At 45.0% G+C, this 26587-nt stretch overlaps 1 protein-coding gene across 1 annotated transcript in view; it reads right to left on the reverse strand.

The window, feature by feature from the left end:
- Positions 1 to 18239, reverse strand: part of SEC63 (SEC63 homolog, protein translocation regulator) — a 100184-nt gene extending 81945 nt beyond the window's left edge. The window contains exon 1 of the mRNA XM_084623907.1: positions 17846 to 18239. Coding sequence (XP_084480033.1) covers positions 17846 to 17969 — 124 coding nt within the window. The 5' untranslated portion in view covers positions 17970 to 18239. The remainder of the gene's footprint in view (positions 1 to 17845) is intronic.
- Between the last annotated feature and the right edge of the window lie 8348 nt (positions 18240 to 26587).

Here is a 26587-nt window from a genome sequence, read left to right on the forward strand (position 1 = left end):
GCCAGCAGAACATCACTGTATTAATTGCCATTCCAACTCCTACTCTACAAGCATCCAGCAAGCTGCACGCAAATGCTGAAAAGTTCGTGAACTCCTTGTGAAAACAAGTGTCTTATTTTTCCAGCTTCTATATTTTACTCTGGGTTGTTTTGTTTTTTTTATTAACTGGGAGATGTACCAGCCTTTTTATTTTTAGGGTGTGAAAGTAAGTGTAGCTGTGTGCACACATCTGGTATGAGCATCCATACAACAAGCCCAGAGAAGGCATCTGAAAGGAGTTCCTCAGGTTTAAACGGCCCTAAATACTGTCTCAAAGACACTCAGAGTGTGTTCTGTGTTTAAAGGTCCCGAGAGACTTGAGATTATCGTCTCTAATTTCTGGTAAATAGGAAGTTTAACAGAACTCTTGATAGACAAATGTTGAAGTCCATATTGTAATATCTCCTTTGAGGGATATGGAGGAGAGGAAAGTGTCAGACTTTAATTCCTATGTGGTGGCTACGAAGGAAGTTTTAATACTGGTTTCAGTATTAAGATATTTAATTGGCTTCAAATTATAGATTTGATTGACTATGGTAAAATTCTTTAGTTAGGATTTATACCCAAATGGACAGCCATGTTCTTATACTCCTTAAAATGTACAATGATTAATTATTTTTGGTATTAATTTAATGATGTAACTCCAATCCATTACTGAGATTAACTTGTGTGATATGATCTGAATTTGATCTGATAGTTTTATTTTTAGTTTATCATCTTAACTTTGATATGTTTTCTAGATTTTGTTTAATAGAAGTTTTGGCACCCACTGTGGAGGCAACATACTCCACCACTCACTACCTCTTATTTCCCCCTGGTTCAGTAAAGGTATCCTCCCCTCCACAGCATAACGAAAAATCCCTACACTGTCTCACTCATGATATACTGCAGTCCTCAGTATTTCCATACTGTTTTTCAGCATGTAATAGCTTCAGCTTTGTAAATTCTGCACAGTGCAAGAAAGAAGTCCGGCATACAGAGCTGGACAAGTGGGAGCCCTTCTTGAGGGAGAAAAGTGGTGCAGGAGATTGACAGCTGTCAGAGCTATGCTTCAGGTTGCTAAGCAAGGACCATGTGATGATTTGTCCCATCATTTCATGGCTACTCAAAGCCTGTAAGAAACATTTCACAATCTCCTGTGTAGCAGGTGTAAGTTTACATGAGAATACTTCTCCTTGATGCTACACTAGTTTTGTGAGGGCAATAGAACTCAATTATCTACACAGAGTTTCATGAGTACCTGGCCAAAAAAACCAAACAAAACCAAACAAAAAAACCCCACACTGTTAGTATGCAAAGAATGGCTCTCCCTAACCATAGGCACTTTGGCATTGTGAAACATTGTGAAAGCATCAGCACAGGGGTGCCAAGTATTCACTTTTGTGCGCAAAGGTTTTCTGACAATAGCGTCCTAAGCCTAATCACATCAAGACACCCTGCAACATTTCCACGGAAGGTTTTTTGAGGGGTTCATGTCATCTGATTCAAGTACTGCACTGCCTGTGAGCCCATTTCTATAAGGCAACCTTTTCTCCTCTCTTGGCAGTTATAAAGTCAACCAGATCCCTGCAAGTCACTTTTCTCTACAACGCTTGCACTGTAGCTTTGCTTCCTGGAGTTCTGAAGGAAACATCCTACTGTAACAACCCCCAGATGGATCTGACAAGACAAAAGAAGGTCTCCACAGATCAGAAGGGCTGCAGAGGGAGACATCTTTTTTTGCCACGACCTGGGTCTCGAGAAGGCTCCTCCAACGGCCATATAAACAGACTATGAGGCAGAGGTACAGAAGGCTATGTGGATGCCTAAGTTTACCTCATGGAAGTCGGTGGTAAAAGGTACTGCAACTCAAACACACAACTCAGATTACAGCTCTATCTACTACAGCAACCAACAGAACTAATCAATTATGCCAGTTCATCCTTGACTAGCAGACCCCCCCCTTAACCCACTTGAAGGAGACCTCACACCCTCCCTGTGTGAACAGACACAAAGGCCCTCAAGAGCCAACACATTCCTATGAAGGAGCTGTCTCTATGGAACACCTCATTACCACCTGCTGTACCAAAAGTACTTTCCCAATCCTTTTGAAGTCTAAGGCAAACAAAGCCTTTGTCACATGGTAACACAGCTAAAGGCCAATCCTAGATATGGGCCAGACACGGTGCCTAACTGCTCAAGGCATCCCTCTCTCTCACTTTTATGAGTGTCTGCAGGGTGTAGTAGAGAGGAGAAAGCCAATGGTGAAGTGACCCATCACTGGCATCAGAAACTGTTCCCTATTCATTGTCATGGTATATACCAAGTTCTTAATCTCTTTATCTTCTGAGGAACCCCTTGACTAATGGACTCTTACTTTCTGAAGTAAACTTTACATGAACCATACATTACCTTGCAGCATATTGGAAGCTAACAATTCACACATGGATTTACTAGTTATGAAACAGCTTAGCATCTTCTGGTAAAGCTGTTTCATGCCAAACTGAAAAAATAAATACCTTTTTTCATTGTTTACTTTATATTTATGCCCAGCAGTCACTCCCAGATGCCTACAAACAACAGACTTGAACGCACAGTCAATGAGAACGGCTGGGGTTTATGCTGTATCCCTCAGCTACTCTGGGACTTGGCCAGATATGCTTCTACAGATTCTTTTCCATCCCAATATTGCTTAAAGGGATGGCAGATTGAGATAAATCCTGAATGGCTGAGGTCAGTTTGGGCATGATTAGAGGCTTAATTTGAGCCCATGGTGTGCACACACACAAAAATCTTTATACAAGGTGATTTTGTAGACAACTTGGTTTTAGGGTGGGGGGGGGGGCAGAGAGAGGAGGTTGGTTGTTTTAATGGTGTCTCTCTCTCTCAGAGAACCCTTACCCAAATTATGCCAAATTTTGACCACTAGTCTTATCTCCACAGTCCTATGAGGCACAGCAAATTTCAAGATAATTCAGGAAAGTAAGTGGAGTTTAGAGCCCTTAGGACAGCCATATTTTAAAACATCAAGCAATGCTCAAACTATAGCAGAGCAACAGCGTGGCTATGGAAGTGGCCATTGAACATGCTACTGTATCAGAAGCATCTAATGCAGCCTGTAGCGACATCTGGGAGACTAACTATCCTTCAGATACAATGAATTTAAGCTCTTCACTATGTTCTTGTGGGAGAATCTCTATAAATCGTGACAAAAATGGGAAAAAGGTTTAGAAAACCTGATCTGTGAGAAAAGATTAAAAAAACTGGGCATGTTTAGTCTTAAGAAAAGACCACCGAAGGAGGGACCTACGCTAAGAGCTGTAATAAAGCAGATGGTGATCAACTGTTCTCCCTGTCCACTGAAAGTAGGACAAATAGTAATGGGGTTAATCTTTAGCAAGGGAGATTTAAGTTAGATATTTGGAAAATATTTAAGTAGAAGGGTAGTTAAGCCCTGGAACATGCTTCAGAGGGAGGTTGTGTAATCCCCAGCAATGGAGAATTTAAGATCAGGTTGGACAACACCAGTCAAGGATGGTGTAAGTGTATTTGGTCCTGCCTCAGCATAGGAGGGCTAGATTATATGACCTCTTGAGGTCCCTTTCCAGCCCTACATGTCCAGGATTCTATGATAAATAGGGATGGATAGCAGGGCAGGTGAAAGAGGTTGAGGGCTCATAAGAAAGCTATGGCACCCCCAGCTCTGCCACTTCCCCCAAGTGCCCTGCAGCCTCAGCTCTGCCAGCACCCCACACAACCCCCTGCAGCCTCCAGCTCTGCCAGTGCACTGCAACTATCCGAAACTCCCAGCTCTGCCAACCTTCCTGCACACAGCTATTCTCCTGTACCATAGTTTTCCTTTGCTCCAGCCATTGGATGCATGTCAGATTATAAAAGGGTGAAGTAACAGCAACAGAAACATCTGCACACCAGGGAGCAAAGACTTCAGGGAGATGCATTCCCTGCTTGTGGTGGGAAGGCCCACTTACAGCTTGGAGTGGGGAACGCACACACTGAATGGGTTGAGGCATGATGTGCTGGAGCAGGGTGCGTGGGGCCCAGCTGATGGGGGTGGCTAGCTCAGTACACAAATTGCAGGACGTGATATGTACAACTGCCTAAATAACCAACTCCTAACTTATCTTCTCCTGTTAAAAGAAACTAATAAATTCAATGGCAAAACACATTATCAGAGTTGCTGCTTGGTGGTACATCACCACCTTGCAGAATACCGAATTGAGCAAAACTTAAGCTTCTAAAAACCAGGACATGCACAGTTAAGGTTGCCCATGCAACTTTAACTCTACTGTCTTTCAGCAATGTGTCATATGCCCTATTAACACACATACCTTTATTCTGCCAACTCCACAGTTGCTTAAATGTGCAAGCTCTTCATCTTGTTTTACAACCCCTGCAAGATTTCACTTAACACTACTAAATAGCAAAAAGGAATAAACACAGTTGCCCACACCATGTCCCCTCTGTTCCATGGAACTGGCAGTAGCCAATGGCAATTATTTGGATACACTCCAGGTACAAGTCAGTGTATTGGCTGTTAAGTGCTCCTACACTAATAGGTGGAGACAGTAGTTGGGCCTGCTTGGTAAAGGTGTGTAGTAATATGAGGCCATGTGTGGGTTTTATTGTGATATGTGACAGAGCTGTGATTATGATTGAGGATAGCTATAATTTCACACACACACCCGATGCATGTGAACAAAGGGAAGAGCTGCATGTGTACCTTCAGGATGCAGAATGCATCCCTTCAGTGAAGAATTGTGTACATTATGTAACAGGGTGTGACAGATATGGCAATTTCCTGCAATATCCTTGCAAAACCTTAAACATAATCCAGTAAGTATCTTTAGAGTTTATTGTATTAATTAAAAGGTTACATATTACTGTAGGCTGGGACTGCATGTAACCTCCCTAAGAGGGAGATGGGATGTGAACCCTGGGAAGCATATGAACCTCAAAGGACTGTACTGAACAACAGGCCAGGAGAGAATAGATATTCGGGACAAACAGTATCAAGTATTTACCTGAGGAATCTCTAGAGAATGCAAATTCCCACCTCCAGTTATGCAAAACTCCTCCTTTTGAAGCTATGCCCTGAGGAAGGGACCATTGTTTATTGATTACTTGTTCCCAGACCCTGAAGATCAAAGGCCCAAACTGTATAGAAGAAAAACTAACCTATGCATGGGTGTACTTGTTCTGAATTAAAGCTGTTAAGAACTTGTAACCACAGAAAAAACCCTTTGTGGGGTTTTGAAGGCCTGACTCCTGCCAGAGCCCTCCTGGAGCTGAGGAGAGGAAAGGCGTGCTTTCTGGTAAGTTTATTAGCATGAGTGTAGGTTGTTTTCAACTTAAGAATATGTGCTTGTTTAGGCCTGGTCTGCACTAAAACATTAAATCAGTTTAACTACATTCAGGGGTGTGAAAAATCCACATGCCTGAGTGACATAGTTAAGCCAACCTCGCCCCCCAGCATAAACAGAGCCAGGTAGATGGAACAATTATTCCATCAACGTAGCTACCCCTCTCAGGGAGGTGGATTACCTACACCAACAGGAAAACCCCTCCCTTCCGGGTAGGTAGTGTCTACACAAGGTGTTCTCAAACTTCATTGCACCACGACCTCCTTCTGACAACAAAGACTACTATATGACCCGAGGGGGGGGGGGGGCAAAGTTGAAGTCTGCCCAAGCCCCACTGCCCCAGGCAGGAAGGCCAAAGCCCAAGGGCTTCAGCCCAAGATAGGGGGCCTATGACCTAAGCGCTGACACCCAGGGCTGAAGCTGTCGGGTTCAGGCTTCAGCCCTGAGCCCCAACAAGTCTAACGCCAGCCCAGTTTGAGAACCACTGGTCAACACTGAAGGGCTAGAGCAGCACAGCTGTAGCATTTTAAGTATAGACATCTGCTTAGAAAAGGCTGTGTGATAACTTACAGAACCATGAGCAATTACTGTTTATCATAGGTGCCAACTCCGTGGGTACTCCAGGAAAAAATTTAGTGGGTGCTTAGCACCCACCAGCTCCCCGCCCCCCCATCCAGTGTCTCCCATTCACTGGTGGCCTCGCCGATCAGCTCCTCCCCCCGTCCCTCCCAGCGCATCCCTCCCACCACAATCAGCTGTTTCACAGAGTGCAGGAGGCGTTGGAAGGGAATGGGGAGGAAATGTGCAGAAGAGGCAGGGTGGGGGCTTGGGTGAAGGGGTGGGGCGGGGACTTGAGCACCCCTGGGGCCCGGAGGAAGCCAGCGCCTGTGCTGTTTATAGCCTGTGAGGAAAAAGCAAAGCACAGACACTGGCCTGTTTAGACAGCCTGATTTACTGGGAACACCACAAATGTAGTCAGGGAACTATGCAGCCTGGAAAAACCCTGGTCGGGGGGACGGGACACAATGACAGACACAGGCTCTGTCCAGGAGAGGTGACATATGGGAGCCAAAAGCCTAAAAGTGGGTGCCCTTGGTGGACTAGGGAGGGAAAAATACATGTGCAGTTTCCCTGAATTGTGACACATGAGTTTTATAATAAAGTGTATTGTCAGTAGCAAGAGGGGATATGAGAGCAGTCCACGCATTTATCATCTGCGATGCACTCCAGGTAAAGTGCATGTGTTTGAAATCAGGTGTAGCTGCACAGAACTGTGGAGGCAGACGTTATCTCTGCTTGGTTGAGGTGTGTGAGGATTAATTTAAGGTGTGAATACTGTGATTGTGATATGGAGAGATCTAGGTATTCTCCTCAATTTTCCTATGGGGAAACAAAGTAAGTGACTTGTGTGACAGTTTGGGGAATATGTCTGTGTCCAGTCACGAATTCCATTTGGTTTTATGCTATTTGTACAAATAACAATGATAGTGAATTAAATCATAATCTGGTAGTAGTAAACTGACATGTAGCAAGGTAATATGCTGGAAAGACAAGACAAGGCCACCAAGGAACATTGAATCAACAATGAATAGTTCTACTCTGTTGGTGTTCTGTGTCTGAAAAGTGCCTGGCACAACAGGGTCCTGGTCCCTGTCTAGGGCCCCTCGGCACTACAGTAATACATAAATACAAACAAACAGCACTGCCTTCTGACAGAACCATTAACTCTGGGGGGAGGGATAGCTCAGTGGTTTGAGCCTTGGCCTGCTAAACCCAGGGTTGTGAGTTCAATCCTTGAGGGGGCCATTTGGGATTGGGGCAAAAATTTGGGGATTGGTCCTGCTTTGAGCAGGGGGTTGGACTAGATGACCTCCTGAGGTCCCTTCCAACCCTGATATTCTATGATTCTAGGAATCCTCTATGCCCAGAAACCCACACGTTCCTTTCTTTAAAAAGTCTGAGTTCCTTGCTTTAAAATTGTCACATGGTCCCCAAAAGACCGAACTATAAACCAGAATGCTTGCAGGGATGAGAGAGCATGCATTAGCTACTGGGGAGGCTTAGGAGTATCAACACTGGCCTCAGGGCCCTGTGTTCATGATGGGTTCTGCAGCCAAATGAGGGACGCCAGACAGGGAGTCTGCACCCTGAGAGTGTGCCTGGGTGGCCAGGACTAGAGAATGTCTGGATGCTGCTCAAACCTAGTTGGTTTGGAAGTATATGGGACCCAAAAGTTGGATCCAATACAATACTCGTGATAGTCCACTTGGGGGACTCAAGCCAGAGCTCTAACAATTTGCACAAGGCCACAACGGAAGTCTGAATGCATCAGTTCCTTCTCCAGGCAGTACATTTATGCCTCCTTCAAATTCTTCATTTTATGTAAGAGGAGTTCTTATTGGTCATGATCATGTCAAAATGCCACATCATGTACTTAAGTCTAAATATCTCTTCTTCCACACTACTGATTACTTCACCTAGTTTTGAATACTTGAACCAACCAGATTCAGGGTTGGTCTACACTGGCAAGTTTTGTCAATGAAACTAATGTTGACAAGGGAAAAAAAAACCTGACAAAAGCAAAGTCGCCAAAGTGTGTCTACATTTGCTCCCACGGTCAACAGATCGCGTCCACATTTGTCGACAGTGAGAGCAATGGACTCTGGGTATGTATCCCACAGTGCCTGGCAACAATATCCATCACTAGGCATTGTGGGAATACGGAAACAGAGCACAGCGCATCCTGGGATGTGCAAAATGTACCGTCATGAACCACTCTGTCTGCCACCCCTCCAATGGTTTCTGGCTTTCTTTTGCGCCGTTTTTCCAACTGTCATTCTTTTGTAGCGCACGCCAGCATCTGCGGTGATAGAGGATGGATCCCGCACTTCTCTCTTATGTGCTGTTAGCTGTCATGAGGACAACACGCATGACAGTACAGTTACTCGCAGAGTTACTCACAAAGTTAGCAGAGGATGAATCGCAGGCACCCAAGTGTGATATGGACAGCAGCAACTTATCAGTGCTTTGTGCATTCACAGAGCAGCTGCATACAGTACCTTGCAGTGTGTACGCTATCACTGTTTTGTCGCCAAAAGCCATTTTTATCGCCAAAAGCCTTTTTTGGCAACAAACCTTGCAAGTGTAGACAAGCCCTCAGTATTTTTTTTATTTTAAGATTGAATTCTCATGCCCATCAGATGTTTATTAGATTATAAAACACTGCGATGAGTAATTTTCTGTGCAAAGGAAGTTTTAAATAAAGGAGATAATTTCATTACAGCATTCTGCCTTAGCACCAATCTTCAAATGAATAAATGCTTAACTGGTAGTGCAGGCACACAAATCCTTTTATGTTTTAGCAGGACTGAAAGTATCACCCTATCTTCAAGAACTACTCCTAATATACATGTAAGAATTAAAAGAATCCCTTTTCAGCAGGCAAATTTAAAGTAGTTAAGCTTTAAAGCCTCTGAAGGAAAAGCTGTAGACACTAATTAAAAGTGCTAATTTTGTGCAACTCTTAGCATGAGGTGTCAATTTTTGGAAGAAGAGGTGGGAAGAATGATCATTTTCAGCTATGTGACCCCCCCCCCCCGCCATCTGTCTAGAACTCTCCCTTTATCCCTCCAAATCATCCATTTTTAAATTCCACCATAAGCCTCAGTTTTCACTTTATTAGCTCTGATCCTCACTGAATACTTATTTGTGATAACTGCATGAGCTATACTTTGTGTTAAAAGGAGCTATTAATGTAGTAATGCCATTTTAAGTTACTTCAGAGAGATTCAAGCAGCATAGACTTCTTGAAATTTACAATGGAAGTTTTGCTTGCAGACCCCCTTTCTGAGGATCTGATCTCTCTGCTTTGTGCTCAGAAGTTTCTACCTTCCATCGAGAGATAGTGACAAGTGGCTGATACTGAAATGGTTTCTAACATAGGTCAGGGGGTGGTCCTCATAATGCAATAAGCCATTTTGCTCCTCTACGCACTATGCATCTCCTTCATTTGACATTAGCGTCTGCCAACCCACACTGAGACAAGAATTTAAAACCTACTCTTGAACATGCATTTCTTCTACAGAAACTTAAAATGTTCTAAATAAGTCATATTTTAACCTACTCTTACAAATAGAAAACATTACAACACCTGAAATAAACAAAAAACCTCTAGTTTTCAGTTTGCTTTGTGCCTTTGACAGCACAGCACATTTAGTCCATTTTGCGGTCTGGCACACTAGAATTTCATGGCTTGTGCAATGCCCTGAGGAAGCACACCACCACATTCTTCTACAGGCCTTGACAAAAAGGTGGTTAACAGGAGGAGCGGCAAAGCCAATCTGAGTTTGGGGACAGGTAAGTGTCTTTTCCCAGACTCTTACACAACTTGGGGAGGAAGACTGGCACAGCCCCCTTTCAACTCTGGACACTTCAAGGGTGCCTGGAAGTAATTCATGGGGCAGTCCATGGGTCCCCTTCATCTTCACCATTCAGAACCTTCCACAGGCTCAGATAGAACCCTGGCTGCTTTAAGCTCTTTTGCAGGACATGGGAAAAGCAGAAGAGGCTACGTGCCAGGAAAACAAAGGTAAGTGACCCCTCCACCCCACACCCCTTTGTGGGACTGTGGAGAATAAGATAATAGCAGTGGCATAGGCCAACCTCCTTGAAAGGGGGTGGGACAAGAAAGGTGAAGTACAACTGTAGCAGAAAGCAGCTCTATCCTGTGCCCAAGAGGCCCTCCAAGTAACCAGGTTGCTCAGAGTGCCACTGAACTGCACCAGGATCAGGATTGGTCTGCAGACAGATACTAATGCACGTACATAGATGTGGCCAGTGCTCCCATACATGCTTTCCTGATGCAGTGCTCATGCATGCTCCCCTTTCTGTGTGGGCGCATGCCCGGTATTTTAAAACCGGAGGCTGTAGTGTAAACATACTCACAAAAACATTATGTACATCAGACTGGCAAATCCCAATCACCTGCTCAGTACTGAGCAACATAAAGCACTTCCTAGACCAGCATTTCTCAAATGCAGCCACCACAGGCTTTTCTTGTGGCCACAGCCTCCTCAGTGGTGATTGAGGGCAGGGGCGTGGCGGGGAGCACCTTGTGTTTCTATTCTGTTTAGGTCCAGTAAAGAATACAGACAACTGTACATTATTTTTATGATTGAGTCTGCATAAAGCCCTACATAAATAAATTATACTGATTTGGACATGTATATGTGCATATTTATTTGTTTTTCCTAACGTATTTTAGGAAAAAGCATCAGAGCAGCCACCAGCAAGAGTTGGTGGCCACACTCTGAGGCCACCAAAGTTTTTGTTGTGAGAACCCCGGGACACAGTGTTTTCTCTGCAGCTCTTCTCAAATGGGAGCACAAGATCAGATCAGGGAATTTAATGCAGGTTTTCCACATGAAGACAGAGCAATGTATACACTTTTTCTAATAAGAACTAACAGTTTTATTTAAAATTTTTGATGTTGGTAGCCCCTGAACTATCAGTGCTATGAGCCATTTTTCACCAGTGGATTAACAAAAAATATGTAAAACTTGCAAAATCTAAGTTTCCTGAATTCCTGATAGCAGGTGTCCCCATTTTCTGCTCCTGTTTGTCCCCATCCAACACTTATGCACAGAGACACATAAATGAGGGTGGTAAAATAAAGATGGCATTCATCTGTTTATTTGGAAGCAACACGGTCTAGTGGATGGGGCACAGATCGAGGAATTAGATCCAAGTTTTTTTCTCCACCGCTAATTTACAGTATGGTCTTGAATAAGATTTTAACCTTAACCTTGTGCGCCTCAGTTCCACATCACTAAGGGGATAATACTCATCTACTTCACTAGTGCTTTGAGACCTACAGAAAAAAATGCTATATAAAGAAAGTTACTGGTAAGTAACCTAACAACACTCAAAGAAACTCTGCATATTTCAATTTTTGGGCTGGGACCAATGGAAGAAGCCGAAGCAGTGGCACTTTCTGTGCACTTTTATAACCTCTGCCGTCTCTTGACACCAGACATTAGGAGCTCTTATGGCGGCACTGTCAAAGGAGGGTGCGGCTTTCCACTAGGTTGGGAACCTCAGCAACACAAGGTGGTGCAACAAACAACTGGGAGTATTTAGAGGCCCTTCTGAGAAGAATCTATTGTCTTTTTATGTTCCCCTAGCTACACATCACTGAAATGCCCCCAAAATCCACCATTTTGCAGTATCGCAACCAGAAGAAATGGACTATTATGTCCCAGTTCAAACATGGAGCTAGATCACAAGAGGTGGTTGGGTTTATTTTTTTTTTTCCCATGCATATAACAGCACTGTGAAAGGTTTAATACATATTTCATACCCTAAAAATATCTATAGATGTTGGTTTCACTAGTGATTCAATTCACTCTGGCTCTTGAGGAAAACTTTGTGACTACATTTGACTGAGGAACAAATTCATAAAAATAAGCGAGTGCACATATGTCCATAAACTGTTCATATGTGGATGTATCTAAAACACTTTGCAAGGAATTCTATGACAAAGTTGTCCAGCTGTACATTCATTATCCAATTTATGCAAGTACATTTATATTGATTTTTAACTGGAAAAGAAATAAGCAATTACAGATCAACTTCAGTTCTTCCACTCTGATCAGCAACAGACATCCCCTATGACTGACAGACTCCCTTCTCTCATGTACTATGTTTTCTCCTCCTTCAAGTCTCTCTTCTGCTTACATTCATCTCTCCACTGGAGAGGGTACAATGTTTCCAGGCACTTGAACTGTTGTCCCATGTATTGTTTTGTCCAAGTTAGCCTCTAAGCTTCAGAACAGAGACCTTATTCTTTCCACATAACCTTATACATTTTTGTGATGTGCTAAGATTTAGCCATGGGTATTTTCAGTAAGTCATGGACAGGTCACAGGCAATAAACAAAAATTCACAGCCGTGACCCATTCATACTTTTACTATAAATACTTCTGACTAAATCTTAGCTGCTCCTGGAGCCCCACTGCTTGAGCGGGCGGGTGGGAGGGGGGGGGCCTGACCACTGGCCCCTTCTCCAACAGCAGGAGCTGACTGTCCCCGGCCACCTGCTGCACCAAGGCCCCCCAGGACCACTACTCCAAAGGCCTCCAGGCCAGCCCCCGGGCGGGGCCAGCCACACCGGGCCACTGCTGCTTGGCCAGCCCCCAGGGCCAACCGCTCAGGTAGTCTTGGGATCAGCCACACCGGCTGCTGCAGCTACAGAAGTCATGGAGGTCTCAGAAAGCCACGGAATCTGTGACTTCTGTGAGCTCCACAGACTCTAAGCCTTAGCTATGTATGCTTATGGCACTCTAACCAAGTTTAAAATTGCATTGATAGCAGGCTCTAATATCACAAACCAGAGCATACAAACATCTGCCTACCTGTTCTCTAACAGTCTATATAATCATGTTGTGTTTCACTTTGATACCTAGGTGAGCACTGTCAGTCTTACATCACTTCAGTAAGAGACACGTCAGCATTGTGGGACAGCCAGTATACTAGTCAACAACTAGGTTTATTCACCTCTTGCTCTTTACCTCCTTCCTGGATTTTGAGACTTAACTCCTATCTAACCCTGCAACCAAACTGTTTGAGAATAAATCCAGTAATATCAATGGACTTTGAGGGATGTTTATCCATCCCTTCAAGCTCTTTTGGTTCTATCTTTATACTTGCCTGTAAAAAGATAGGTGGAAAAGTTGATTAAAATTGGCTTTCAGAGTTTTCGGGAGTTGCACTACACTCAAATTTGTAGTTACCTCCTTATTTTATAGATCACTTTTGATACCATTACGACTACTTGGAGTAATTTATTTTCTTGTTGACCTTTGTTCACAACAATCTTAAAAGTAATTTCTGCCACAGTTCTCTTGCTGGATGCCCAAGAACAGATAACCCAGTATGTTTAACAAAAAAGATGCATTTGCCTATTATAAAATACAAGTTGAAGGCAAGGAATTAAATACAAAACCAGATAGTTTACCCTTTAAAACAGCCTCGGGAACATCACAATAAGCAAGAAGAGTGCCTCTTTTATAGTATCATTCCTTCAAACCAGTTACCTGCATGTTTAGTTGTTTTCTGATACACTGTCCTTTCATTTTAGCTGAGACTACCAGAGCAATGAAAGTAATATAAACAGAAATAACTGCCTTCCCCAGTGTTGGTTGTAATTGTATTTCACAGGGCTTTTTCCAAAATGTCTTGGAAACCCACACTTGCTCTTGGTGAGGTCAGAGACTGGAATAGTCTAACCATCACAGATAATCTATAAAGCAATAAGAACTAAAATCTTAAATTAAAGCAAGATTTAACAGGAAGCTGATGAGATACTGTATTAATTCTATTCTTGTATATCTACTGGTTCCTGTGCACACCTCAAGGCATAAAAGGTAGTAAACACTTGATGTTGGTCAGGATGTATCCTCTTCATTTAGGTTTATAAATATATAAAATAAAAGCATCTCAAATTATCACTTTATCTTGTGTTTAATTTAAGAGAGGGACAAGTCACTTTCATGCCAATAATACTCTGAGTGGCCTTTCAAATATCTGTACACCGCTCATTAGAAATTGCAGAAACACTATTTCATAGCAATTTTAACCACTTGCACTTGATTCACATTGTTTTAAATGTTTTTCTAAATGGGTAGGCAGAACAATAACAATGGCTTGGGCCCTATGTCATTCTATTCTTGCGTTCACACTGTAACAAAAAGGAATGTGTGTTTTCATCTCATTCTACAAACATTTACTAAAATGCCTTAAGTTTATTTGTTATGGAAAATATTCCTCTACAGAGGGGACACAGATGCTGATACAGATGTTAAAGTCTAGGTGCTTATAAGGGACTCCGTGATAGACTGCAGTGGAAATGAGTTTTTACTTTATCTTCTTAAAGCATACTCCTTAGCTCAGCCTTCTGCATATTGTACTGAAAACTAAAATGGATTGTCACTCTGGTTTTAAGAGTGAAGAGCCAAGGTTAAGCAATCAGCACTTCATTTTAAAACCACATGATGATGAAAAGCAAGTCTACACGATAATTTATTCTTAAAGTCCAACATTATTATAGTTTACAGGTTACATGTAGTTGACACCAATTCAAGTTGTCACATGCAAACATTCAGACACAAAGCTATCTGAGGAACACTAGTCTTTTTGACATACAGATGTGTGCACTAGAAATGTGGCAGAATCAGTGCATTCAGCACACTAACTTTAAACAAGCACAATACCCTTAACAACTGAAAGTATACAATGAAGCAAAAAAAAAAAAATGCATAGAAAAACTGGTGGACTACTATTTGTACAGTACTCCAACTGGCTTTTTTCTTAGCCACAAGAACTTTTTGGCTTATGTAGAACACAAACTATGACATGATTTGGAGTTCATTACTTAATCACTACCAAGTCACTTACACAGACTAGGAGTGTATCTACACACAGGAATTTTCAACTGCACTTGGACATTACCAAACACCATTCCTCCATTCCCTCCCTCTCCAAATAACCAGTATGGAGTGCTGTTGTCCTATTAGTGTGGAGAAGGGTCAACTGAGTTTACCACCTCTTAACAATATGCGATCAATTACTCCCAATATTGTTTTGTCAAAAAAATAGATGTTGAAAGCAGCAGGCTCTCCCCACAATGCCAGCTAAGGGGAAATCAGTGAGAAGCAGTGCTTGACACTCAACTATGTTTGACAATTCTTGTGTAGATCCAGCCTACAGTTCAACTGACAAGGGCCTGAGAAATTCACTCACCAGTGGGAAGCTTAAGGCATTGATTTCTGAAGAACTGAAGCTCTCATTTTGAGAAAGAGTCAGTTCCTAGCCATGCTGGTTGTGCAATGTTGTCTTTCTGAGTCAGCAGACATTTCCAGTGCTTCTGCTGCTGCTTATATAGCTTTGCCAAGCTGCAGCAGAGTAACATAAATAAGGGTGACAGTATGGCAGCTGCCCACAATGTTCTGAAGAGTAACTGAGAAATTCACCAACAATCATGTCAGTTTCATGCAACTGCTGTTTGGAAAAAAAAGAAGAGACCCAGGTACTGGATCTAATCAAACTTGAGAAGGACTCAAAATAAAAGCCACAGCTGAGGCTTAGGGATGAATACAGTAAAGAGACATCTTCTCTCCCTCATACATCACTTGTTGCAACAACAGTCAAAAGAGACAGCTCCTTCTCCCTTCCAGCAGCAAGATAAATAGAACACCTACTAGCCAAAGACAAAAGATGAATCCTTTAAATGGGTTCTACAGACAGCATCCTCCTTAACAACTGAGGCTGGTAAAGGCCCTAGGCTTGTCATCAAGACAGATATTGCTTGCAAATCCTCCCACCTTCATCTTTCTACTAGCCAGAGGTAAACAAGAGTTAGGGTATGTCTACAATGCAAATGAAGGTATGACTATAGTACAGGTAGCATACCCGTATTAATTTTAATCTAGCTAGCATGGGTAACAATGACAATGTAGACATGACAGGTTTCAGAGTAGCAGCTGTGTTAGTCTGTATCCATAAAAAGAAGAGTACTTGTGGCACCTTAGAGACTAAAATTTATTTGAGCATAAGCTTTTGTGAGCTACAGCTCACTTCATCGGATGCTTACAGTGGAAAATATAGTGGGGAGATTTCATATACACAGAGAACATGAAACAATGGGTGTTACCACACAGACTGTAACAAGAGTGATCAGGAAAGGTGAGCTATTACCAGCAGGAGGGGGGAGTAGGAAAATGGACCTTTTGTAGTGATAATCAAGGTGGGCCATTTCCAGCAGTTTACAAGAACAGTATAACTGCTGGAAATGGCCCACCTTGATTATCACTACAAAAGGTCCATTCCCCCCACCCTCCAGCTCTCCTGCTGGTAATATCTCACCTTTCCTGATCACTCTTGTTACAGTCTGTATGGTAACACCCATTGTTTCATGTTCTCTGTATATATGAAATCTCCCCACTATATTTTACACTGTATGCATCCGATGAAGTGAGCTGTAGCTCACAAAAAGCTTATGCTCAAATAAATTTGTTAGTCTCTAAAGTGCCACAAGTACTCCTTTTCTTTTTAATGTAGACACAGTGGGCTTCAGCACAGGCTAGCAACCAGAGTATGTACCCAGACTCCCTAGAGGGTTTGTTCTCTGGTTGCTCCTCCATGCTGAAGCCTTGTGGCACCTCATCTACACTGCTATTTTAACACTGGCATACTTGCTTGTGCTAGAATCATGCCTTCACTTTGCAGTACAGACATGCCCTTAGGAGCAGAGGCTTATTTGTTCAGCATTCCTTTCATCAGTAAGGCTTCCCTTTAATTGGAAAAAAAAAAAGAATAATTTAAAATACTGTTAAAAAAACACATGGCTTTAATTTATTTCCAACACTAAACAGATACAGTAAATCCCCAATTTTCCTGCAACAAGACACACAAACATTCATGATAAAAGACCAGTAACGTCACCTATTTGTATTATGTGAGTATTACCTATTATATCTTATCTCATATACAGCAACTGTACAAAGGGCTAGGGAAATTCAATACTCTTTCTCTCATTCTGATTTCCTTATCTCACAGTCAAAAACACCCTATTTTTCTACAGCTCATACTGTCAGAATGCAAAATCCTGAACTGCTCTCTCCTGCTAAGGATGGAGAACAACAGGGGAATAGCTCTATAAAAACAGACAAGGGACTCAAGGGAACCACACACATCTATTAGGCTGTGGAAGAGCAGCCTCCCAAAGGATGCAGAGAAAGTCCTATCCACCTGGGACATTTAAAGGTCACCTGCAAAGGAGGGGGGACACAAAACTCTGTGCTTGTGCCCTTTTCACTCCATGAGGCGTAAATGCAGCAGGAGAGGGCTGTCTCCTTGCTGCACCTCGCCGCCCACCCCCCACGAGTATTTTGCGTTACGAAGTCAGGTCAGCAGCCCGGAAAGGCTCCAGGAAAGCAGCGAACGGAGGATTTCGCAAGCGCGCGGCCGCTGAGCAGCGCAGAGCCGGAGTTCTCGGACAGACGGTTTGAAGCGCTGGAGTTTTTGCTTCTTTACATGACACCCAACCGACTCCAGCCACTAACGGTTCTCAGGGAAAGTCTCGGACAAGGGTTCAGCAGCCCCCGACGCTTCGGTTCCGGGGCACGAGGCCGCCCCGCGCCGCCCCCCAACACGGCACGGCAGGGACGGGGCCACGGGCAGGGGTCTGCCCAGCCGCAAAGCACCCAGCGGGGAAGGGGTTTCGCGCTCGCCCCGACTCGCTCACCACCACCCCGCCCCGGGAAAGGTCCGCTCCATCTCCCCCCCCCCCGATTCCCCGACGGGGGCGCGGGGCACCTGGGATCCCTCCCCCAGCCCGGGCAGAGCGGCGGGCAGAGGCCGGCGGGCAGGCCCGGCGGGGGGCGGCTCACCGGCGTGCTGGTCCCGGGGCCACAGGTAGTAGGTGGCGGGGATGACGATGAGCCCCACGAAGCTGGTGAGGAAGTAGAAGAAGGTGTTGCCGCTGTCGTCGTACTGGAACTGCTGCCCCGCCATGGCCGCTCATCCACGCCGCCCTCCCCCCGCCGCCGGGGCACGCACGGCCGGCCCGCACCGCGCTGGCTCACGCAAGCCGAGCCGGGATCCGGCGAGAATGAAGGCCGCCCCGCCCCGCTCCAGCACCACAGCAAGACGTGTCACTGTGCAGCCACCATAGCCATTGTGACGTCAGACGCTGCGCCTGGATTGGCTGATCCACTTCCCCCGCCCGCTGGCGGCGGCGACGGCGGCTGCTGTGACATCCTAAGGGGGGAGGGCGCGCGCGTGGAATAATGGCTTGGCTAGGAGGCCTGTTGAAGAAGGGAGAAAGGCTGTATGGCGCGCGCAAGCCTCGGGGGCGGGTTCGGGAGGGGACGCGTCTGTGACTGGATCCCTAAGCCCACAGGGAGCGAGGGACGCGTGCGCGTGCGGAGCGTGTCTGTAGCTGGGAGCCGAAAAGGCGCGTTGTTGATTGGCTGAGGCCAGGTGTGGGGGAGGGCCTGTCTCTGGCCGGGCCCGGGGCGCGAGGGGGAGCTAGTTCTGGCTCTGGCCTGGCCTGGCCTGGCCTAGGGTGGGGTCTGTGGTTGGGCCGGGAGGCGCTGGTGGCCAGTGTTGGGCTGAGCCCCAGTGCACGGGGCTGGGTCTGGTTAGGCTCAAGGTTTGGGGTTCTGCACAGGCCCAGGCCAGGCCACTGTGACTTACCAGCAAGCTGCTCTGCAGCCACAGCTAGTGGGTAGCGAGGACAGCTAGTGAGTCAGGAGAAGATCTTGCCCTGTCCTGGCTGCTCTTCTTCCCCCTACCTGCCGCCTTGCCGTTCCCGGGATGGATCACGCAGTGTTTTTGTTTGGGGGGAGGGGGGTGTTTTTCATGATTTCTGGAATCAAACTCACAAAGTTTTTCCTTTGTTAAAATGTCTCTCCTCTCTAGTGACACTGAAGCTGGAAGGTGCCCTCAGTCAAAAGCCCATTATTTCTCTATGCCTAGGGCCTTACCAAATTTTGTAGCCATGAAAAACGCATTACGGACCATGAAATCTGGTTTCCCCCTGTGAAATGTGGTCTTTTGTATGCTTTTACCCTACACTATACAGATTTCACAGGGGAGATCAGCGTTTCTTCAATTGGGAGACCTCACCCAGAAGGGATTTGCGGGGACGTTGCAGTATTGTCACCCTCACTTCTGCGCTGCCTTCAGAGCCAGGTGGCCAGAGAGCAGTTACTATTGGCCAGGCACCCAGCTCTGAAGGCAGTGCCCCACCAGCAGCAGCGCAGAAGTAAGGATGGCAATATCATACTGTGCTGCCTTACTTCTGCGCTGCCTTTAGAGCTGGGTGGCTTTTGACTGAGGGCCCAGCTCTGCAGGCAACAGTGCAGAAGTAAGGGAGGCAATACCATACCATGAGGGCTCTGCCCTCAGAGCAAGACTCCTGGTAAGCAGCCGCTGCTTTCCAGCTGCCCAGCTCTGAAGGCACTGCTGCCACCAGCAGCAGCACAGAAGTAAAGATAGCATTACCTCAAACCCCCCCCCCACAATATGCTTGTGACACCCCACCCCCAACAACTCCTTTTTGGGTCAGGACCCCTATAATTACAACATCATGAAATTTCACTTTTAAATAGCTGAAAATATGATTTTTAAAATCCTATGACTGTGAAATTGACCAAAATGGACCTGAATTTGGTAGGGCCCTACCTATGCCCTTTGCAGGAAGTAGTGAGGTATTTTTAAATAAATTATTAATTATTATTATTATATCTTTATCTAAATAATATTTTCATTCAGGATTTTATATATAATAGCCCAGAAGTTTAACTCTGTAGAATGCATTTCCAAATTGCAAAAATACCTCTCTTTATTTGTGTCTAAATTTAAAATAGAGATTTCACAATGGTAGCAATTTGTGACTGGAGTGCCCCCATCCTTGTGTCCCTAGTTTCCGTTTGCCAGAATAGTCTTTTAGCATTTCCATAGGGACTGAGACTAGATCACTCCCAGAGAAGATGGCAACTCTCTGACTCGGGAGCTGGAGACTATGGCTGCATCCACGCTGCACTCTCATTGGTGGTGGCATGTAGGGTACATGTGAAAGGGTCTGGCAGGAGGAAGCAGCGGGGAAGAGCTCCAACAGCAGAACACTATACTATTAAAATGGCAGTGTAGATGGGAGATGCTACTTGAGTGTGTAGAGAGCCATGTAGGGTACATACCCTAAGGTTCTGCATGTCTTTACTTGCCTGAACAGTGCCTCACCATCTACACTGCTATTTATACCTGTGCTAGGGGGACATGCAGTGTCTATACTTTACACACCACTGTAAGAACTGTGCAGGGTAGGTGGGAAGCAGGAGGAAGACTGAGAATGTAAGAAAGTATATGGAAACACAAAGGGAGATGGGAGGGGAAATACAGAGGCAGGTGAGGAATAGGAGACCAGAAGAGCACAGAGAGTAACTGTAAGAAGGACAAAAAGAAAAGGAGTACTTGTGGCACCTTAGAGACTAACTCATTTATTTGAGCATAAGCTTTCGTGAGCTATAGCTCACTTCATCGGATGCATGCCAGGAGACTGAATGAAGCAAGGAAGAGATGGGGAAGGGTAAATAGTTCTCTGAGGTGTTGGTAAAGGCTCACGATTGTGTTTGTGTGTTGAACATTTAATTTTTAACCTGAAAATGATCATGCTGAAATTGAGGATGGGAGGCTTCCCCTAAAGGCTTGAAGTTGGACAGAATATAAAAGGGGTTGGTGCTGTCATAATATTTAAGCCAAATCTTATGATTATGTGCAGTTTGACTCATTGTTAAGTGTTTGAATTGATGACACTGCTCATTCACATGTGACTAACCTAGAAGATTCCTCAAGAACAAACTGCTCTACCGAGCTCCTCTGGTAAAGACATGTGTCACTGCCCTGCTGCTGACAGGAGCAATGATGACATCACAAATTAGGGATGACAAGAGGGGTGATGTCATAAGGGGAGGGATTTATCATTTCATTTTAGCAGCAGGAAAGGAGTGACATCACAAAGGAAGCTGCTTATATCACAGCATGAGGGAGAATCTTGATATGGCATGATATCTCAGGGCTTGTCTACACTGGCAATTTACAGCGCTGCAACTTTCTTGCTCACGGGTGTGAAAAAACACCCCCCTGAGCGCAGCAAGTTTCAGCACTGTAAAGCACCAGTGTAGACTGTGCATCAGCGCTGGGAACCGCGCCCCTCGTGGAGATAGTTTTTCTAGAGCGCTGGGAGAGCTCTCTCCGAGTGCTTTGCCACAACCACGCAAGCCACGTTAAAGCGCTGCCACGGCAGCGTTAGCATTGACAGTGTAGACTAGCCCCCAGAAACAAAGGGTTGGAGGATGTTGTGGTAGAATGTCACAGCAGCAGTGAGAGGCAGTTCAGAGAAGGACAAAAGTCTCAGCTCAGGTTTCAGAATGGTAGCCGTGTTAGTCTGTGTCAGAGTACTTGTGCCACAAGTACTCCTCGGTTTTTTTGCCGTCTCAGCTCAGTTGCTCCAGGGCTGGGTTCTCACACTGCAGTTTATTAAATTAAACAATGATGGCTTTTTTACTTTTCCTGTGATTCTTTGTAATCATCCCCATCTATTCTGCAAAATTTTGCACTTAGATTTTGTCAACCTTTGTGACATTCCTTTCCATCCCTTCTCTTTTCTGGCCTTCTTCTCAAGCTACTGGTACTCCAGGCTTTTGTGACTGGTATTCCTCTCTATCACACCCTACCCAGTGTTGACAATTCTTGCAATAATTACCATGGACTGAATACATGAGAATCTCAGCTTTCGTTTGAAGGGGAAAAAATACCTTTGTAACCCTCACAGTTGTGCAGAAAAGGCTGACAATGTTACCCTAATGGAGAAGGCTCAGAAATCAGAAAGGGGGGGGGAGGGTAGGAGAAAGAACTCCAGATAATTTTTAAACTCATTATTTTTAAGCCAGTCTCATGATTTTAGAGCCCAGCTTGTGATTTTTGAACATTGGTTGTTGACAAGACTGCTTGTGTTATATAGAAGAGGCAGTGTGGGCTAGTGGATAAAACTTAGGACTCTGGAGACCCTGAGTTCTAGTCCCAACGTGGTCCCTGGCCTCCTGGGTGACCAGGGGCAAATCAGTTGCCTGCTCTGTGCTCAGTTTCCCCATCTGTAAAATCGGGATAATGTTACTAATTACCTTTGTAAAGTGCTTTGAGATCTACTGATGAAAAACAGTATATGAGAACATTGGTTGGTTACAGTGGTGCCTGGGGCAACTGAATGGGTTGGCAGTCAGGGAAGTTTCTAGGGCAGCTGCAGCTGGCATTATGTTCTCACTTTGTTGCTACCTCCGTTCTTCCTGCCAGTTTATTCTGATTGTGAAGCAGGAGAGATCAACAGGTACCATCTTTGGCAGCAGGGAAGAGGAATTCCTGCTGTCCATTTTGCTGGACATGTGACATCACAGGGATGCATGTCACAGGGCTGTGAGATGTGTCCAGTGAAATGCCCAGCACTTGCATACTGTTACTTCAGGCCTGTTTAGTTGGACCCCCTGCCCTTAAAGGCTTCTTCAGACCTTTTTAGTTGGACTCCTCCCACTCTTAAATAGATTAGGTTTTTGAACAGTAGTCAAGCTCTTCCTCATACATTAATAAAGAGTCTTGATATTGCTACCACTGTCCACCTGTGTGGCTGTATGCATTCATAACCAGCAGCAGAACTCATGCTTACCCTTTGCTGAGGTCTGGTAGTGGGAAAGCAAAAGAGCCAATGCTGGCCTCTTCTCCCAGCTGCTGCCTGGCTGAAGACCAGTTAGAGCAGGCGTGGGCAAACTTTTTGGCCTGAGGGCCACATCTGGGTATGGAAATTGTATGGCGGACCATGAATGCTCACAAAATTAGGGGTCGGAGTGCGGGGTGAGGGAGGTGGTCAGGGTTCCAGCTGGGGGTGCAGGCTCTGGGGTGGGGCTGCTGATGAGGGGTTTAGGGTACAGGAGAGTGCTCCAGGCTGGGACCGAGGGGTTCAGAGGGCGGGAGGGGAATCAGGGCTGGAGCAGGGGGATGGGGCGCGGGAGGAGGTCGGGTGTAGGCTCCGGGTGGCGCTTATCTCAAGCAGCTCCCGGAAGCAGTGGCATGTCTGCCCTCCAGCTCCTACACGAAGACACGGCACCAGCCAGGTGGCTCTGTGTGCTCCCCATCCGCAGGCGCCACCCCTGCAGCTCCCGTTGGCCGCTGTTCCCAGCCAATGGGATCTGCAGAGACGGCACTTGCAGTGGGGGCAGTGTGCGGAGCCCCCTGGCTGCCCCTATGTGTAGGAGCTAGAGTGGGGACATGCCGCTGCTTTCAGGAGCCATGGCACATGCGGAGTGGGGCAAGCCCCCCGACAGAAGCTCGAGGGCCAGATTAAAAGGTCTGGTGGGCTGGAGGGAGCCCTTGGGCCATAGTTTGCCTACCCCTGAGTTAGTGTGAAGGAGAAAACAGCCTAGCTACCTGCAGAAAAGGCACCATCTTGGTCCCTTTGAGGGAAGAGGAGATGTTACAGGAGAACAAAGGAACCCCCCACTGGATAGACATGTCTATACTAGAGAAGTTTGGTGTGCTTACCACTCTTTGGTCTCAGCATGCCTTTAATACCCTTTGCACCAACACACAAACTGCTCCGCCCCATGGCATACAGGCAGTCACACCACCAGTAATTACTATGTAGTCCTCTACCACAGCAGTGTATTTGAGAGTGTGTATTGCTGTTGCAATTGTTCTAATGGTGCAAATAGTCCTCCCACTACCATTCCACAGTGAACTGGTCACTTATCAAGTGGCTAGTCTGGTTTCCTTTTTGCACTCCACTGCATAGGGATACGTTGGCCAGAAGCCATTTACCTACACAAATAGTGGTGCATGCTCATTTGAACACTGTTTTCACACGGATCAACATCTACTGCAATCCAGTTGCTTCACCAGCATGTCTCAGAAGACACTGTCCTAGAAACTGCCTGCCAGAAGGCTCGAGGCCAATGTGTGGGCACTGGTATTTATCTTGGGAAAGGAGAAGAGGAAGGACCTGCTGAGCTCAGTCATATGCGGTACTTTGGTGTGTGACTGTGTGGCAGAGATGGGTGTCAGCAGAAGTGGTAAGCAGTGTCATGGAAAGATAAAGGAACTATATATTAAGGTTCAGTATATTAAGCCATTGGACTATTGGTCAAGCTCTGAGATCAAAATGTGCCCATTTTATAAACAGCTGGATCAGATTCTCAGGACTTGCCGTTCCACCCAGCCTGCTGTGTTACTAAATAGTATGGGAGCACCTAATAGTTTAATTATGATGGGTGTGGAGGAGGAGAAAAATAATAGCTCAGTGGACCAGAGGGATGAGAAACCAGACCTAGAGATGCCCAACAGAGTGACAAGATCTCAGAATCTCTTTGGGGAGGACCCAAAATCCTATCATGGCAGCAAAGGTGGTAGTTGAACTGGTTCAACAGGAGGAGTAATCTGTATAATAAGATTCCAGGAATGTCACTGGGTGTCACTCTAGCCTAAACTGTCTGTTGAGTCACAATGAAGCAATGGAAACAGCTACAAGCATAGTTGAGAGCTCTTTTTGTTCAGAATATCACTACGTTGAATCATCATTGGGTTTTGTGGCCTGTTGCCATCCGATTTTTAATTTCTCAGCCATTTTGACTTTGCAAATTACACCTGTGTGGTGTAAGGCATGTATCTATGTCATGTCAAGAGTCTTAGCCCAGTGGTTCTCAACTTTTCCAGACTACTGTACTTGTAGGAGTCTGATATGTCTTGCGTACCTCCAAGGTTCACCTCACTTAAAAACTACTTGCTTACAAACTCAGACATAAAAATACAAAAGTGTCACAGCACAATATTATTGAAAAATTGCTTACTTTCTCATTTTTACCATATAATTATAAAATAAATCAATTGGAATATAAATATTGTACTTACATTTCAGTGTATAGAGCAGTATAAACAAGTCATTGTATGAAATCTTAGTTTGTACTGACTTTGCTAGTGCTTTTTATATAGCCTGTTGTAAACCTAGACAAATATCTAGATGAGTTGATGTACCCCCTGGAAGACCTCTGCATATCCCCAGGGGACACGTACCCGTGGTTGAGAACGACTGTCCTAGACCATTGTAATAAGAGGTAATGAAACACCATCGTTACAGCTAATTTTCATGCACCAATTTCATTGGTTGTATGAGGGAAACAGCACAGATGGTGAATAACTTGGCCCAACTGCCATACACATAGATCTCCCAGCACAATCCTCCTTAGACACAGATCAACACAACCACCCAAACAACAACAAAACCAGCATACACAATAGCTCCAACCTCACACAGCTGCTCTCCACAGCACATATTCCTCATTCGCCACCTTCACAAATCAGCATAATTCTCCCAACACAACCCACACACAAATAATACAGCTAGCACACACAGTAACCCCAAACATCACTCTAAAGCCTAGAATGTCTGTTGAGCCAGTGTGAAGTGATGGAAATAGCTGCAAGCATGGTTGCGGATTCTTTTTATTTACAGTACTGTACCACCAGGTTCAATCATCACTAGGATTCATGGTCTGTTACTGTCCAATTTTAAGTTCTCAGCCATTTTCAGCTTTTTTGCACATGACCTTTCGAATTACACCTGTGCAATAGTACAGGCTACTAACTAGGAGAGAAGGAACACCTCTACAGTGACACAGAGTGGGTACATAAATACAAGGTGTACGTAAAGTGACAGATGGGAGTGGATTTTGCTGGCTTAGGAGTTGCGGGAAGAGGTTACAAATAGTGGGATGGAAATGACAATCTAACAGATACCCCTATTATTGAGAGGATACACTGTAACACTTCTTGAGGCACCCAGGGCTGTGAGTCACCTTCTTACCACCTTCTTCCAGCATGAGGGAGTCTTGCCTGTGCCAGCTGGGCGTTAGCTCCCTAACGCAACCAGCCTGTCAGCTACTCAAGCACTCTCTTCTGGACTAATCAGCCCTGCCAATTGATAATACATGCACCCCCACCCTCAAGTCCTTTCAAAGTGTCCCCCTGTGGTATCCAGCCCCTGATCCCTGGATACCCACAGAAATCCCAGATGCTCCATTCCCAAAGGAATACTGTACTGCAGTTTACCTGTTTTCCTTTAGTCCATGGCTCCTTTGTCACATACAGCATTTGAGGTTGATTATAGTTAAACAAAAGGATATTTATTTTAAGAAACAACAGACATTCAAATAGACACAAGTGTGAGTGTTAGAAGCAAACAGTTATACAAAACAAAATCATAAAATGCAAACTAGAGCCTATAGTTATTAATAGTTACCTTTCCTATCTAATAAAGTAGATTATCACCCCAAAGTTAAGTCTTTTGCAGAGTTTGCTAGCCCCAAGGGGCCAGGAGGCCATCATTCATGAAGCATTCCCACTGTTTCAAGATATGCCTCAATGAATGGATCCAGGATGTCTTTCTCCAGCCTGCGATATACTGAATCAGTCTTTTGTTTGTATTCACAGGCAGGGTGATCCCCTCAATGTCATCACTCCTTTTCACTGCTAAGTGGTTTTGATGTTTATAGTTTGTCTTTGATGGTTTTCCATTTACTTTTCTGGGT

Source organism: Lepidochelys olivacea (genome assembly GCF_965140295.1).
Source record: "Lepidochelys olivacea isolate rLepOli2 genome assembly, chromosome: 3".
Classification (NCBI taxonomy): domain Eukaryota; kingdom Metazoa; phylum Chordata; order Testudines; family Cheloniidae; genus Lepidochelys; species Lepidochelys olivacea.